Source organism: Nerophis lumbriciformis, linkage group LG04 (genome assembly GCF_033978685.3).
Source record: "Nerophis lumbriciformis linkage group LG04, RoL_Nlum_v2.1, whole genome shotgun sequence".
NCBI lineage: Eukaryota > Metazoa > Chordata > Actinopteri > Syngnathiformes > Syngnathidae > Nerophis > Nerophis lumbriciformis.
Window position 1 is genome coordinate 61,240,001 of NC_084551.2, and position 15,000 is coordinate 61,255,000.

Genomic DNA, 15,000 nt, shown 5'->3' on the forward strand with positions numbered 1-15,000 from the left:
TGGGTCCATGAAGATGACTTCTGTTTTGTTTGATCGGCCGCTTTACTGCCGTGTTACAGACAATAAGGGTTGTACATTAACATAAAACATTTATGTATAAATTACTTATTTCACAACCTCTTTGTGGATTTTTCTTCGCGAACGAACACAAAGCAAATAGTTTTGATTAAACGTGTGTTATGGCGCCACCTTTTGGACAGCCAGGTAAATGCCTACAGGCGTTTCCTCCTGTTTTTTTGAGCCGGAAGTACAAGTGCCGTTCCGTCTTGTAATCGTCCGTAGCGTCACCGTGGAGTTATTGAGTCTGTTTAGCTGACTGGAGAGCTAGCTTGTGAAGCTAGTGGGTCCATGAAGATGACTTCTGTTTTGTTTGATCGGCCGTTTTGCTGCCGTGTTACAGACAATTAAGGTATGTAAATAAACATAAAATATTTATGCGTAAATAACTTATCTCACAACCTATACATCTGTGGCTTATAGTCCGGTGCGGCTAATTTGTGGGGGGAAAAAATGTTTTACTACAGCTTCACCACTTTTTGTCTCGCTTAAGAAATTTCTCTTTGACATTATACTTCTTTTGTTTGTTTCATTTTGGAACTCTCACAATCCTACAGGACTCTCACAACTTCAACGTTGTAGAGAGTTAATTTTTCATGCTCATTTTCTTGCTATTTTTATCTGCCACATGCGGAAAGCCGGTCCGTGAAAAGGATGCATACATTAAACCGGTTCTTTGTGGAAAAAAAAGGTTGGGGACCCCTGCCCTAATACATATTGTTGAAAAACATTGTATCATTAGACGTTTGAATCCTTGAATCACATCTCACCATGTCCTGTGGCGGGGGACCTTTTCCATGTTCAGGATCTCCTTAACGGACATCACGTCAGCGGGGACGATGGGGAAATGAGAATATGGAACTTCCTCGTCACTGTGGTAGAATGGAAGTAAACATGTCATCAGATGTAGATGATCATATTCACTTTTCTCTTTGACTCTCTTTTCAATCTCATGTAAAACAACATACGACATAAAGTAGCAAGAAACACATCAATAATGAATAAAGAAAAACATGTTCTAGACCAGGGGTCGGCAACCCAAAATGTTGAAAGAGCCATACAGGGCAGGGCCGACATCCGGGCAACTGAGCTACATACGGGTTCTTCGAGCCATAGCAACCTGACTGGCGTTGAAAACAAACCGTCGCCATTACTCTTTAACCTGTCGACCTGCGCTGATTAAACCCGTCATTCTGCCTCCAAAATGCCAAAAAACTGTGTTATTTTTGGTTGTGCAAACCACAACTGGAAACAGGGAAAACAAAGGTCGTATTTTGTTCTGCCAAAGCGTGCTAAAAGCCCACAGAGACGAGACAAATGGCTCGCAGCTTTACACCGGGAAAACGAGGACGGTTGGAGTCCCCCAAAATCCCGGGTCGTGTGTTCGAATCACTTCGTTTCTGGTAAATATAAGGAACAAAAATCCACCTTCTTAACCACAACTTGGCTATACCGTCCATGCTAATGTTGAACCCGTTGACTTTTTACTGAATAACGTTCGACAGCTGAAGTTGTTGTTGTTGCACAACAATAACATACGGTATAAAGGCTATTTTCGAAAACCGGTTTCATTTAAATTTGCACTTAACGGTTGGGTTTTTAAAAACCAATAAACCCTATAATTTTCATGTTGCCATTTAATCAACTTTTCAAGACAGTCCGTAAAATGCTGTCTGCAAGTCTCCTTTGTTGTAATCAAACATTACTTGTAGTTGTAGCCCTCAAATCTCTCAATATTTTTTCATTTTTTTTCCCTCTCAGGACGACCTGTAAAGAATCCCATGCTCCCTGATTATGCACCATCCATCTTACCTCACCTGCCACAGAGTGGAAAGAAGGCATCCCATAGGATGGACAGTTACGAGCGACATCAACTGACAACTTCAAAGCGTGAATCGGCAGCAGAGAACTCAAAAAGTACAAAGAAACACTGTGGGATCTAACGGAAAGGACGAATGAGTGTGAAAACATTGAGCCTGCTGCAAAAACGCCTGTAATTTTAAATAAATAATTCAGTTAAAAAAAGGAACAGTAATTCAGCAAATAATAAATCATAATACTGAACTGAATTTGAATGAGCTCTCTACAGATATAATAAATATACAGATACTGGTAGCCACCGTGTCATCCTTATTATCATTTATCAACATACCTTGGGTGATTTAACAATTTTCATGTGATTTATTCGTTGTATAACAACCGAAGCTAACAACCGACCTGGTGCGCTTGTGAGGTAGACATAAAGATTTCCAAATTCCATGTCCGGCCATTGTGTAGGATTATCAGTCCACGCATCTGCTGGAAGGCGGTAAGGGCAGTCGTTTAATCCAACTACAGAACATTTTAACTCGTATCTTAACCCAGCCTCACTGGAAAGACTATTTACATAATCATACGCCATTTAGAACAGTTTAAAATGCCGTGGAACCTCGTTAAATGCCTTTTCTGTCAATGCTGTGTTCGCTGTGAGCTGGTTTGTTTTCAACGAATTCAATATGGCGACCGGTTGCTAGGGGATTGGCAGGCGGAAGTGACGTAGGTCCGCCCTCGCCTATTGGACCAAAAATACAAAAACAAATCTGTCTGGAGCCGCAAAAATATAAAAGCCATATTACATACAGATAGTGTGTCATGAGATATAAATTAAATTAAGAGGACTTAAAGGAAAGTAAATGACCTCGAATATAGTTACAAATGAGGCATAATGATGCAATATGTACATATAGCTAGCCTAAATAGCATGTTAGCATCGATTAGCTTGCCGTCATGCAGTGACCAAATATGTCTGATTAGCACTCCACACAAGTCAATAACATCAACAAAACTCACCTTTGTGAATTCATGCACAACCTTAAAAGTTTGGTGGACAAAATGAGACAGACAAAGAAGTGGCATAAAACACGTCCTAGAAAGTTATACATGTAAACAAACTACGGTGAGTTCAAGGACCGCCAAAATTAGTAGGACAAAACGGCGCTCGCCAAATACTCAAAATCAGTGACGCATGTTTAATATAAACAGTGTGCTTTATAACAATTAGGGAGGTTTGTGTCATGTTTGTCCTCCTACAGAAACCATATTAAAACAAAAAATATATTTTTCCCCCTCATCTTTTTCCATTTTTCATACATTTTTGAAAAAGCTCCAGAGAGCCACTAGGGCGGCGCTAAAGAGCCGCATGCGGTTCTAGAGCCGCGGGTTGCCAACCCCTGTTCTAGACCAAAAATCACGCCATATTCTCTACTGCTCACGAGTGTTACAGTGGTGGTCAAAAGTTTACGTACACTTGTAAAGAACATCATGTCATGGCTGTCTTGAGTTTCCGATCATTTCTTATGTTTTTGTGATGTAGTGATTGCAGCACATACTTGTTGGTCACAAAAAAACATTCATGAAGTTTGCTTCTTTTATGAATTTATTATGGGTCTACTGAAAATGTGAGGGTCAAAAGTATACAAACAGCAATGTTAATATTTGCTTACATGTCCCTTGGCAAGTTTACCTGCAATAAGGTGCTTTTGGTAGCCATCCACAAGCTTCTGCTTGACCACTTGACCACTAAATTGCTGCAGTTCAGCTAAATGTGTTGCTTTTCTGACATGAACTTGTTTCTTCAGCATTGTCCACACCTTTAAGTCAGGACTTTGGGAAGGCCATTCTAAATAAAACCTTCTGTCATGTTTTGTTTTAGTCATGTTTTGTTTAGTTATTGGACTCTTTAGTTTCTGGCTTTTCACTCCCTTGTCTTGTTTCCATGATTGCCCATTAGTTTCACCTGTTCCACGTTTGGACTCATTGTGCACTCTTGTTTGTCACCATAGCAACCCATTAGTTTTCACCTGTCACGTCACGCACCTGTTTCACGTTTTGAGTCACGCACCTGTTTTCGTTAATCATGTCTGTAGTATTTAAGTTCATTGTTTTCAGTTTGTCTTTCTGGTGACATCCCCACAATTACGCTCTACACACTCTTCATCCTCTTAGATCCTGCTTCATGTCCCCATGCCAAAGTAAGTTTTTGTTCCATGTTTATAGTCTTTTTGGTTTCATAGTTTGTTCTCCGCCATTGCGCGCGCCTTTTGTTTACTTCCTTTTTTTGTAGTTATAGTGTTTAAATAAAAATGTACTTACATTCCCGTCTCGCCCGAGCCAACTTTCCGTTGCATCCCGGAAAAGCAAACACCCAGGACCAAGTCATGACACCTTCATTCTAGCCTGATTTAGCCATTCCTTTACCACTTTTGACGTGTGTTTGGGGTAGATATGTTCGATAATATCGGCCTGCCGATATTATCAGCCGATAAATGCTTTAAAATGTAATATCGGAAATTATCGGTATCGGTTTTCTTATTATCAGTATCGTTTTTTTTTGTTTTTTTTAATTTTATTTTTTTATTAAATGAACATAAAAAACACTTACAATTAGTGCACCAACCCAAAAAACCTCCCTCCCCCATTTACACTCATTCACACAAAAGGGTTGTTTCTTTCTGTTATTAATATTGTGGTTCCTACATTATATATCAATATATATCAATACAGTCTGCAAGGGATACAGTCCGTAAGCACACATGATTGTGCGTGCTGCTGCTCCACTAATAGTACTAACCTTTAACACTTAATTTTACTCATTTTCATTAATTACTAGTTTCTATGTAACTGCTTTTATATTGATTTACTTTCTTTTTTATTCAAGAAAATGTCTTTAATTTATTTATATTATTTTATAATTTTTTTTAAAAAGGACCTTATCTTCACCATACCTGGTTGTCCAAATTAGGCATAACAATGTGTTAATTCCACGACTGTATATATCGGTATCGGTTGATATCGGTATCAATAATTAAAAGTTGGACAATATCGGAATATCGGATATCGGCAAAAAAGCCATTATCAGACATCCCTAGTTTGGGGGTAATTGTCCTGTTGGAACACCCAACAGCGCCCAAGACCCAACCTCCGGGCTAATGATTTTAGCTTGTCCTGAATAATTTGGAGGTATTCCTCCTTTTTCATTGTCCCATTTAAAGCAGCAGTTCCATTGGCAGCAAAACAGGCCCAGAGCATAATACTACCACCACCATGCTTGACGGTAGGCATGGTGTTCCTGGGATTAAAGGCCTCACCTTTTCTCCTCCAAACATATTGCTGGGTATTGTGACCAAACAGCTCCATTTTTGTTCAAGTGTATGTACACTTTTGATCACGACTGTACATATCTGAGTTATTGTGTAGAAATATGGGAAATAACTACAAATGTGCGCTTCATTCACTAACAGTGTTACAAAAAAGATCAGTTATAATTAAAGCTGCAAGCAGCGTTGGTCGGGCCCGCGTATTTGGCAGGTGTTAGTCCTAAGTGTCCCAATACGTTTGTCCAGTTTTAGTCATAAGTGTCCCAATACTTTTGTCCAGTTTTGGTCATAAGTGTCCCAATACTTTTGTCCAGTGGTAGTCATAAGTGTCCCAATACTTTTGTCAAGTTGTAGTCCCAAGTGTCCCAATACTTTTGTCCAGTTTTCGTGCTATGTGTCCCAATACTTTTGTCCAGTGGTAGTCATAAGTGTCCCAATACTTTTGTCTACTTTTAGTCCGAATTGTCCCAATACTTTTGTCTAGTGTACCTACCTTGTCTGCATTGTGTGGGCACGCTGGTGCTGCCTGCTTTTAAGCAGTCATCTTGAAAAAAACAGCAGCATCAGCGCAGAGGTTCTTTGAAGGGTCATAAAATCAAAACCGGAGCAGGTATCAAAACTCTTTTCAACTTTTAATCAGAAGGGTTCAATCTCTCTCCTGTGTTAGTTTGAAGCCGAAACAACAAACGCGCTCAGAGGAGATAGATTTTGAAGAAAGGTGACCGGTTTTTACAAAAATTTTGTTTTGAAGGGGGAATAGCAAACTTCCTGTTGATTTTTGCTGGGGGTTGTCAATTTATGAAATGTAGGTCTAAGTTAGACCTACATAGAGGTTTTTGTTTCATGTCTTTCCGACCTTCCCAGTGGGAGTTACAGGCAGTTTTGTCATTTTTTTTCTTCCGAGGAGCAGTTTTTTCTGCGTTTTATTCAAAAATTGCGCTAGCAATTTTGAGATTTGGGGCTAGGTTTTTTTATAAGATCGCAATTTTTGACAGTCCTGATGTGTGCGTTCAGTTTGGTGAGTTTTGAAGCGTGTTAAGGGGGTCAAATTACAGCTCAAAGAGGCAAAAGTTACTGTTTTTAGTACTTTTTTGTCTTGAAGGGGGAATTGCCAACTTCCTGTTGATTTTAGCCCAACAATGTACATTATGAAATGTAGGTCTAAGTCGGACCTACATAGAGGTTTTTGTTTCATGTCTCTCCGACCTTCCTAGTGGGAGTTACAGGCAGTCTAGTTTTTTTCCCCCTAGGGGGCGCTAGAGCGCAATTTTGAGTTTTGTGGTTCGGTTTTTTTTTTAAAAAAAAAAGGCAATTGTCGCAGGTCCTGATGTGTGGGTCAAATATGGTGAGTTTTGAAGCATGTTAAGTGGGTCAAATTACAGTTTAATGTGGCGGCGGAAGAATAAAGAATAAAGAATAAAACCTTACAAATTCAATAGGTCCTTATGTCCCATTGCATAAGGACTCCCAAAGGGGCCATGCGGGCCCTAATAATACATAATGTTGGATATAGGGAACATACAAACACTTTATTTATTGAATCAAAAATATTGAAATTCAACGATTTGGTGCATTTGCAAACAGCTAAAATGATGTAAACTATAACCTGCTAGCCAAGAATGTACAACAATTCTTCTCAACAAAAGAGGAGAAATATAACCTTAGAGGAAAATGTAATATAAAATATCTGTATGCTCGTACAACACTTAAAACCTTCATCATATCAGTATGTGGAATTAAATGATGGAATGGATTAAGTAAATAAATCCAATATGATTCAGTTTAAGAGACTGTTCAAACTACAAGTACACACAACAATAATTATGATTAAACCCTTTTTTCCCCCCATTTTTAAATTTTTTTATTGAGACAAAGATTATTTATGTATTTAATATTTGTTTGCTTACTATGGTATATTATTTATTTGTTCACTGTTCTGTTACAGAGAACAAGGAAATGTGATAAAATTGCTACGGTATGAAAAAGGGGTAGGATTAAATAAGCTCTGCTTCTTCCTGCTCTTTTTCGGACGTGCTGTAAAGTAGGCTGACCATATTGTGAAATCCCCAAAAGAGGACACATATATGCGTGCCAAGGCCGGGACTAGGTGAACATTTGCCAATGATACTCAAATTTGCTTTATAAATAATATTTTTATTTAAATAAAGCATTTTTTCTCCTCTGTTGACAGCAGTGTTGGCGCTAGGAATTTTCAAAATGTGGTCCCAGGAATCCCATCAAGTCATATAAATGGGGTCCCACAGTAAATTTTTGGGGTCCCACTTTTTTGTAAGCCTTTTGAAAAAAAAAAGATAAACGTATGCATTATCCTGTTATATCTCACATTCTTTATTGTGTTTTGGAAAAAGGTTGTTATAAAACTTACTTCATTCATTAAAAGAAATGATAAAAAAGAAACCAAATGTGTATACATATGTCATACTTGCCAACCTTGAGACCTCCGATTTCGGGAGGTGGGGGGTGGGGGGGCGTGGTGGAGGGGCGTGGTTGGGGCCATGGCTAAGAGGGGAGGAGTATATTTACAGCTAGAATTCACCAAGTCAAGTATTTCATATATATATATATATATATATATATATATATATATATATATATATATATATACATATATACAGGTAAAAGCCAGTAAATTAGAATATTTTGAAAAACTTGATTTATTTCAGTAATTGCATTCAAAAGGTGTAACTTGTACATTATATTTATTCATTGCACACAGACTGATGCATTCAAATGTTTATTTCATTTAATTTTGATGATTTGAAGTGGCAACAAATGAAAATCCAAAATTCCGTGTGTCACAAAATTAGAATATTACTTAAGGCTAATACAAAAAAGGGATTTTTAGAAATGTTGGCCAACTGAAAAGTATGAAAATGAAAAATATGAGCATGTACAATACTCAATACTTGGTTGGAGCTCCTTTTGCCTCAATTACTGCGTTAATGCGGCGTGGCATGGAGTCGATGAGTTTCTGGCACTGCTCAGGTGTTATGAGAGCCCAGGTTGCTCTGATAGTGGCCTTCAACTCTTCTGCGTTTTTGGGTCTGGCATTCTGCATCTTCCTTTTCACAATACCCCACAGATTTTCTATGGGGCTAAGGTCAGGGGAGTTGGCGGGCCAATTTAGAACAGAAATACCATGGTCCGTAAACCAGGCACGGGTAGATTTTGCGCTGTGTGCAGGCGCCAAGTCCTGTTGGAACTTGAAATCTCCATCTCCATAGAGCAGGTCAGCAGCAGGAAGCATGAAGTGCTCTAAAACTTGCTGGTAGACGGCTGCGTTGACCCTGGATCTCAGGAAACAGAGTGGACCGACACCAGCAGATGACATGGCACCCCAAACCATCACTGATGGTGGAAACTTTACACTAGACTTCAGGCAACGTGGATCCTGTGCCTCTCCTGTCTTCCTCCAGACTCTGGGACCTCGATTTCCAAAGGAAATGCAAAATTTGCTTTCGTCAGAAAACATGACTTTGGACCACTCAGTAGCAGTCCAGCTGGTGTCGATCCACCCTGTTTCCTGAGATATATATATATATATATATATATATATATATATATATATAAGAAATACTTGATTTTCAGTGAATTCTAGCTATAGATAAATATTTATTTTATTGTATATATATATATATATAAATACTTGAATTTCAGTGTTCATTTATTTACACATATACTTGTTGAGTTAATGGTTGAATTGTCCATCCTTGTTCTATTCTCTGTCACTATTTTTCTAACCATGCTGAACACCCTCTCTCATGATGCATTGCTGTGTGGCACGCACAAAAGTGCTTTCATCAAATGCACTAGATGGCAGTATTGTCCTGTTTAAGAGTGTCACAACATTGCTGTTTACGGCAGACGAACTGCTTTACGGCAGACCAAAACATGACTGCTGTTGTTGTGTGTTGTTGCCGCTCTGGGAGGACGTTAATGAAACTGCCTAACAATAAACCCACATAAGGATCTAAGAACTCGCCCTCGATCATTCTACAGTTATAACGTCATTGGGCAGGCACACCGTTTATATTGTGGGCGGACCTGAGTCCGCCTGAATTTCGGGAGATTTTCGGGAGATAATTTGTCCCGGGAGGTTTTCGGGAGAGGCGCTGAATTTCGGGAGTCTCCCGGAAAATCCGGGAGGGTTGGCAAGTATGACATATGTAAATGTATTCAGTTATAAACATTCATTCACTTTCTTCTTTCCTTCATGGATCTAAACTTTACCGCTGCTAGTAGTTTTTTCTATGTTTTTATTGAATAAGTTGTAGGTGTATTTATTTCAGTATAAAAGTGTAAAAAGTGTTTTGCTTGGGTCATGAAATGATGATAATGGTGTGCCAGGGCATACATACTTTTTATATTTAAATCTCTGGAGTCTACATCAACTTCACATCTATCCCTCATTTCAAAATGCTTTAGTTTTTTTTTTTTATGTAGTTTTTTTGTTTGTTTGTTTTCTGCCCTTTTTTGTCAAACAAAACTATGTTTTTTTATGGCAAACACACAAAATATGCAAAATCTTCCACCAAAAATATTTTTCTTAGTGGAATATTTGATGTGAAGTAATGGGAACCTTGGATAGGTCAATAATTCATAATAACATTGATTTTGATTCAATATTATGTTTTGAGCAATGACAGTTTGAAAAAAAAAAAAAAACAGCTTTGTTTTATTAGTCAACATTGCAGCTTTTTCTAAATTACATTTCACCTTTACACTTTTTTTTTCACTTTTGTTATGTTTTTGTTTATTTTAATAGTATTTTTAGAATGTGCCGTGGGCCTTTAAAACATTAGCTGTGGGCCGCAAATGGCCTCCGAGGCACACTTTTGACACCCCTGCTATAGATAATAAAAAATTAAATGTGATAAATCTATGGATAAAAAGCAGAGCCTGGCGACGCATGCGCGTTTATCATAACTCTCTCTCTCTCTCTGTCTCTGCCCCTCCCTCACCAATGCTGCTGTTTGTTTTGTTTTTAACCCCTTCTTAACCCTGAACGTACATTGGAAATACACGCAAACCTAACTCAAAATGCCGGACATTTGAGGCATTTAAGAAACTCCGCCCTGACAGCCCCGCAAAAGAGGACATGTCCGGGGAAAACAGGACGTATGGTCAGTCTATGTCAGGGGTCGGCAACCCGCGGCTCCGGAGCCGCATGCGGCTCTTTGACCACTCTGATGCGGCTCAGCTGCATTCTTGCCAACCCTCCCAAATTTTCCGGGAGACTTCCGGATTTCACTGCCTCTCCCAGGGCAAACATTCTCCGATTTTCACCCGGACAACAAAATTGAGGGCGTGCCGTGATGGCACTGCATTTTGCGTCCTCTACAACCTGTCGTCGCATCCGCTTTTTCACCTAAGAAACAGCGTGCCGGCCCAGTCACATTTTGTCTGCTCACACACTAAGTGACAGCAAGGCATACTTGTTCAACAGCCATACAGATCACACTGAGGGTGGCCGTATAAACAACTATAACACTCTTACTAATATGCGCCACACTGTGAACCCACACCAAACAAGAATGACAAACACGTTTCGGGAAAACATCCACACCGTAACACAACATAAACACAACAGAACAAATACCCAGAATCCCATGCATCCCTAACTCTTCCGGGCTACATTACGCACCCTGCTACCACCAAACCCCGCCCATCTCAATCTACGCACAGGGGGTGGGGGGGTGTTGTTGATGTGTGGGGGGGCAGGGTTGGGGTGGCGGGCTTTGGTGGTAGCGGGGGTGTATAAAGTAGCCCGGAAGAGTTAGGGATGCATGGGATTCTGGGTATTTGTTCTGTTGTGTTACGGTGCGGACATACTTGCCAACCCTCCCGGATTTTCCGGGAGACTCCCGAAATTCAGCGCCTCTCCCGAAAACCTCCCGGGACAAATTTTCTCCCGAAAATCTCCTGAAATTCAGGAGGAGCTGGAGGCCACGCCCCCTCCAGCTCCATGCGGACCTGAGTGACGTGTTGACAGCCTGTTGTACATGCATATGTGACCCCCCCATAATGTGTCACATTTTTGTGTTGATTTATTTAGTTTATTTTGTGGTTTGAATTCGTTTTTGGAGCTGTCATTACACATTTATCAGTATTCACATTGGTCAGTAGGGGGCAGTAGGGCGTTTCTTCCCAACTGAATGCTATCACCTGCAGACCGGAAGTGTCTTGTCATTCTGATGAGCGCGACCAGTCTGTGAACAATTGAAACGTCCTGTGTGCTTTTTCCTCCTGTATAACAGGTTAGTTTTGGTGAATCAACTCACTAAATCTTTATAAGTTTAAGTACACATTCTGATGGTGGAGCCTAACTCTAAAGTGTTTGTGAGTTGTAGTTTGTATTTGTGAATGAATCCAGTGCACAGCTGCAGTAATCAATACAAAAAGGCGACGTAAGTACGCAATGTTTATATAGAACTTCTGATCCTAATTCAGACTCCCAAATTAGAGCTCCCGTTTTCTTATTGATTTTATAATGTATATTTGTATAATGTGTGTGTTCTGAAATAGTGACAGAGAATAGAACAAGGATGGACAATTCAACCCTTAACTCAACAATGAGTAGAGGAATGTTATGTGTGTGTATATGTGTAAATAAATGAACACTGAAATTCAAGTATTTATTTTATTTATGTATATATATATATATATATATATATATATATATATATATATATATATATATATATATATATATATATATATATATATATATACATATATATATACATATATATGTATATATATATATATATATATATAATAAAATATATATGTATATATATATATATATATATATATATATATATATATATATATATATATATATAGTTAGAATTCACTGAAAGTCAAGTATTTCTTATATATATATATATATATATATATATATATCTTAACCACGCCCCCAACCACGCCCCCCGCCCCACCCCGACCACGCCCCCAGCCCCCCACCCCCCACCTCCCGAAATCGGAGGTTTCAAGTTTGGCAAGTATGGGTGCGGATGTTCTCCCGAAATGTGTTTGTCATTCTTGTTTGGTGTGGGTTCACAGTGTGGCGCATATTAGTAAGAGTGTTAAAGTTGTTTATATCGCCACCCTCAGTGTGATCTGTATGGCTGTTAACCAAGTATGCATTGCATTCACTTATGTGTGTCTGCAGAAGCCTCATATAACATGTAACTGGGCTGGGAAGCTGTTTGTTCAAGCTGTAGAGGGCGCTAAAGGTAGTGACATCACGGCACGCCCTTATTATTGTTGTTTGGGTGAAAATCAGCATACATTCGAGAGAATAGTTTCCCTGAAATTCGGGAGTCTACCGGAAAATCGGGAGGGTTGGCAAGTGTGACGCTGTCAAGTGCCCTTCATATAAAACTCACGGGCCGCACTAACATTACATTTCCATATTAAGGTGCGGGCCGCGTGTCTGAGACCCCTGGTTTATACATAGCACAAAGCAAAAAAAAACTTTGTATGTAGTAGAGATGCGCGGTTTGCGGGCACAACCGCGGAGTCCGCGGATTATCCGCGGATCGGGCGGATGAAATTTAAAAAAAATTAGATTTTATCCGCGGGTCGGGTCGGGTCGGGTCGGGCGGTTGAAATAAAAAAAAAAAAGATTTTAAATAGATTCAGGCGGGTGGCAGTTAAACCAATTGGGAAATATATATACATAGTTAAATGTTGTTACCCACATACGAAAAACGAGCAGGCACCAGCATATGCCACAACAGAAGAAAAAAAAAGAAAAAGAGATGGACACTTTTACGGAGCGGAGAAGGCCTCCGACGCCTCGCCGGGGTCCGGGACCGAGGCCCCTTCCCCCGAGAGGGCCCCACCGGGAGCCGTAGCTGAGGCGATCCGCGAGAAGGGCCCGACGCACGTCCAGGGTCACCACCGCGCCCACCGCACCGACACCCCGCCTCGTCCGCACCGACACCCCGCCTCGTAAGCAGCTTACCTGCCCGCCACCCCCGTGGCCGGGGGCTCGTAACAGGGGTCACTCCGCGCGCTCCGCCCGCGCAGCTTACCTGCCCGCCACCCCTGTTGCCGGGGGTGCGTAACAGGGGTCACTCCGGGCGCAGTGCGCTCACGAAAGGGGTGGGGCTCACCCTGGTTGATATAGACAGCAGGACGGTGGCCATGGAAGTCGGAACCCGCTAAGGAGTGTGTAACAACCCACCTGCCGAATCAACTAGCCCTGAAAATGGATGGCGCTGGAGCGTCGGGCCCATACCCGGCCGTCGCCGGCAGCGAGACGCGCTTGGAGGTGCGCTCAGCGCGGCTCCCATATGATTGCGCACTGGTGTGCGTCTGGGTCGTGACAGCGTGGCACGCGAATGTCTGTGCTGCATTGGATCAGTCTCCTTTCTTTAACAGGCAAAAGCTTTATAACCTCACTAATGCCTTGCATCGTCTATATTAGATATATAACAACGGGCGGATGCGGTTCTGATCAAATGTTACATCGGGTGGATGGCGGATGGTTGACGACTTTCTGATGCGGTTGCGGATGAAATAATTGCCTATCCGCGCATCTCTAGTATGTAGTGTTATTTCATTTTAAATTTCAAAAGAGTTTTGTGGCTCCCATTGTTTTCTTTAATTTCTGGAAACGGGTAAAGGTTTCCGACCCCTGGTCTATGTAATGAAACAACTGGAACTGCGTGATGCATTACATTGTATGGTATGCATGTTCCACATAAACCGAACTGAACCCGTGTTTAAGAGACTAATGTTCATATTTTTCCTCACAATATCTTCTGCTTCTAGAAGGCAGCGAGGGATTTCCTCGTCTGTCACTAAAACGCCGGAGGTTTCATTTTGTCATGTGCCCCTGTGTGGATTCCGTGGTAGAGAGTGACAGCTTTTATCTCCGCAGACAGTAAGGAGCTTAATGTGTTATTTTTTTTCTCCAAAACTTGCAAAAGTAAACAATGACATAGAAAACAACATAAAGTGCGAGTAAGAATGGGTGACAGGCAGGCGCTCTTTGAAACGTCAATAGTTTTCGCCACGCTAATACCCCGTGTCGGCGGAAAAAGCCGTCAGATAAGCGAGTGTTGCTCGGTAGGACCTGTCAGCGTTCTCTGTGAACACGCATTTCAGAGATCTTGCATTCGGAATTTGCAGATCCAGTGAACTCAACCGCGAATTGTAAAGTCAGCCTTCCTTTAGAGCTTAGTGTTTAAGACGCCATGTTTCCAAACGCTTTGTTGTGGCACACAGCTGCCTGGCATCAAGTGCGTTTGTTGTTTCCAGAAGCTGTGTCTTCTTGTGTTTGTGCTGCTAAATCTGCCGTATGACCTGCTTTATCTTTACTGAGCTTATTCCTCCCAAGTGTGCACAATCACACACTTTCATCTATGGGGAGCTTATGTAATATGAACAGGGTCGACTGATATGGCTAAGTCAATAATTGTCAACGGGTGTTTATGTTATAGCGACAACCGGACCACGATATGGTGATCTAGACTGAGGCTATGTCTACACTAAGCCGGATAACCCCTTAAAGGAATCATTATTTAGCCTAAGCCCCGTTTCAGCCGCACTAAACTATCGTTTAAGGTCCCCCTCCTCGGACAATTTGTATTTCTTGAATCTCCGGCTCTTAGCATTGTATGGACTCATTGATCGTTTACAGTTAATTGATTGATTGATTTAAACTTTTATTAGTAGATTGCATAGTACACATACTTGCCAACCTTGAGACCTCCGATTTCGGGAGGTGGGGGGTGGGGGGGAGGCGTGGTTAACAGGGGAGGAGTATATTTAC

General features: G+C 40.8%; 1 protein-coding gene across 1 annotated transcript in view; it reads right to left on the minus strand.

The window, feature by feature from the left end:
- Positions 1-15,000, minus strand: part of myom3 (myomesin 3) — a 235,039-nt gene that overhangs the window by 193,132 nt on the left and 26,907 nt on the right. Inside the window, exon 3 of the mRNA XM_061958714.2 lies at positions 828-929. Within this exon, the coding sequence (XP_061814698.2) occupies positions 828-929 (102 nt within the window). The remainder of the gene's footprint in view (positions 1-827; positions 930-15,000) is intronic.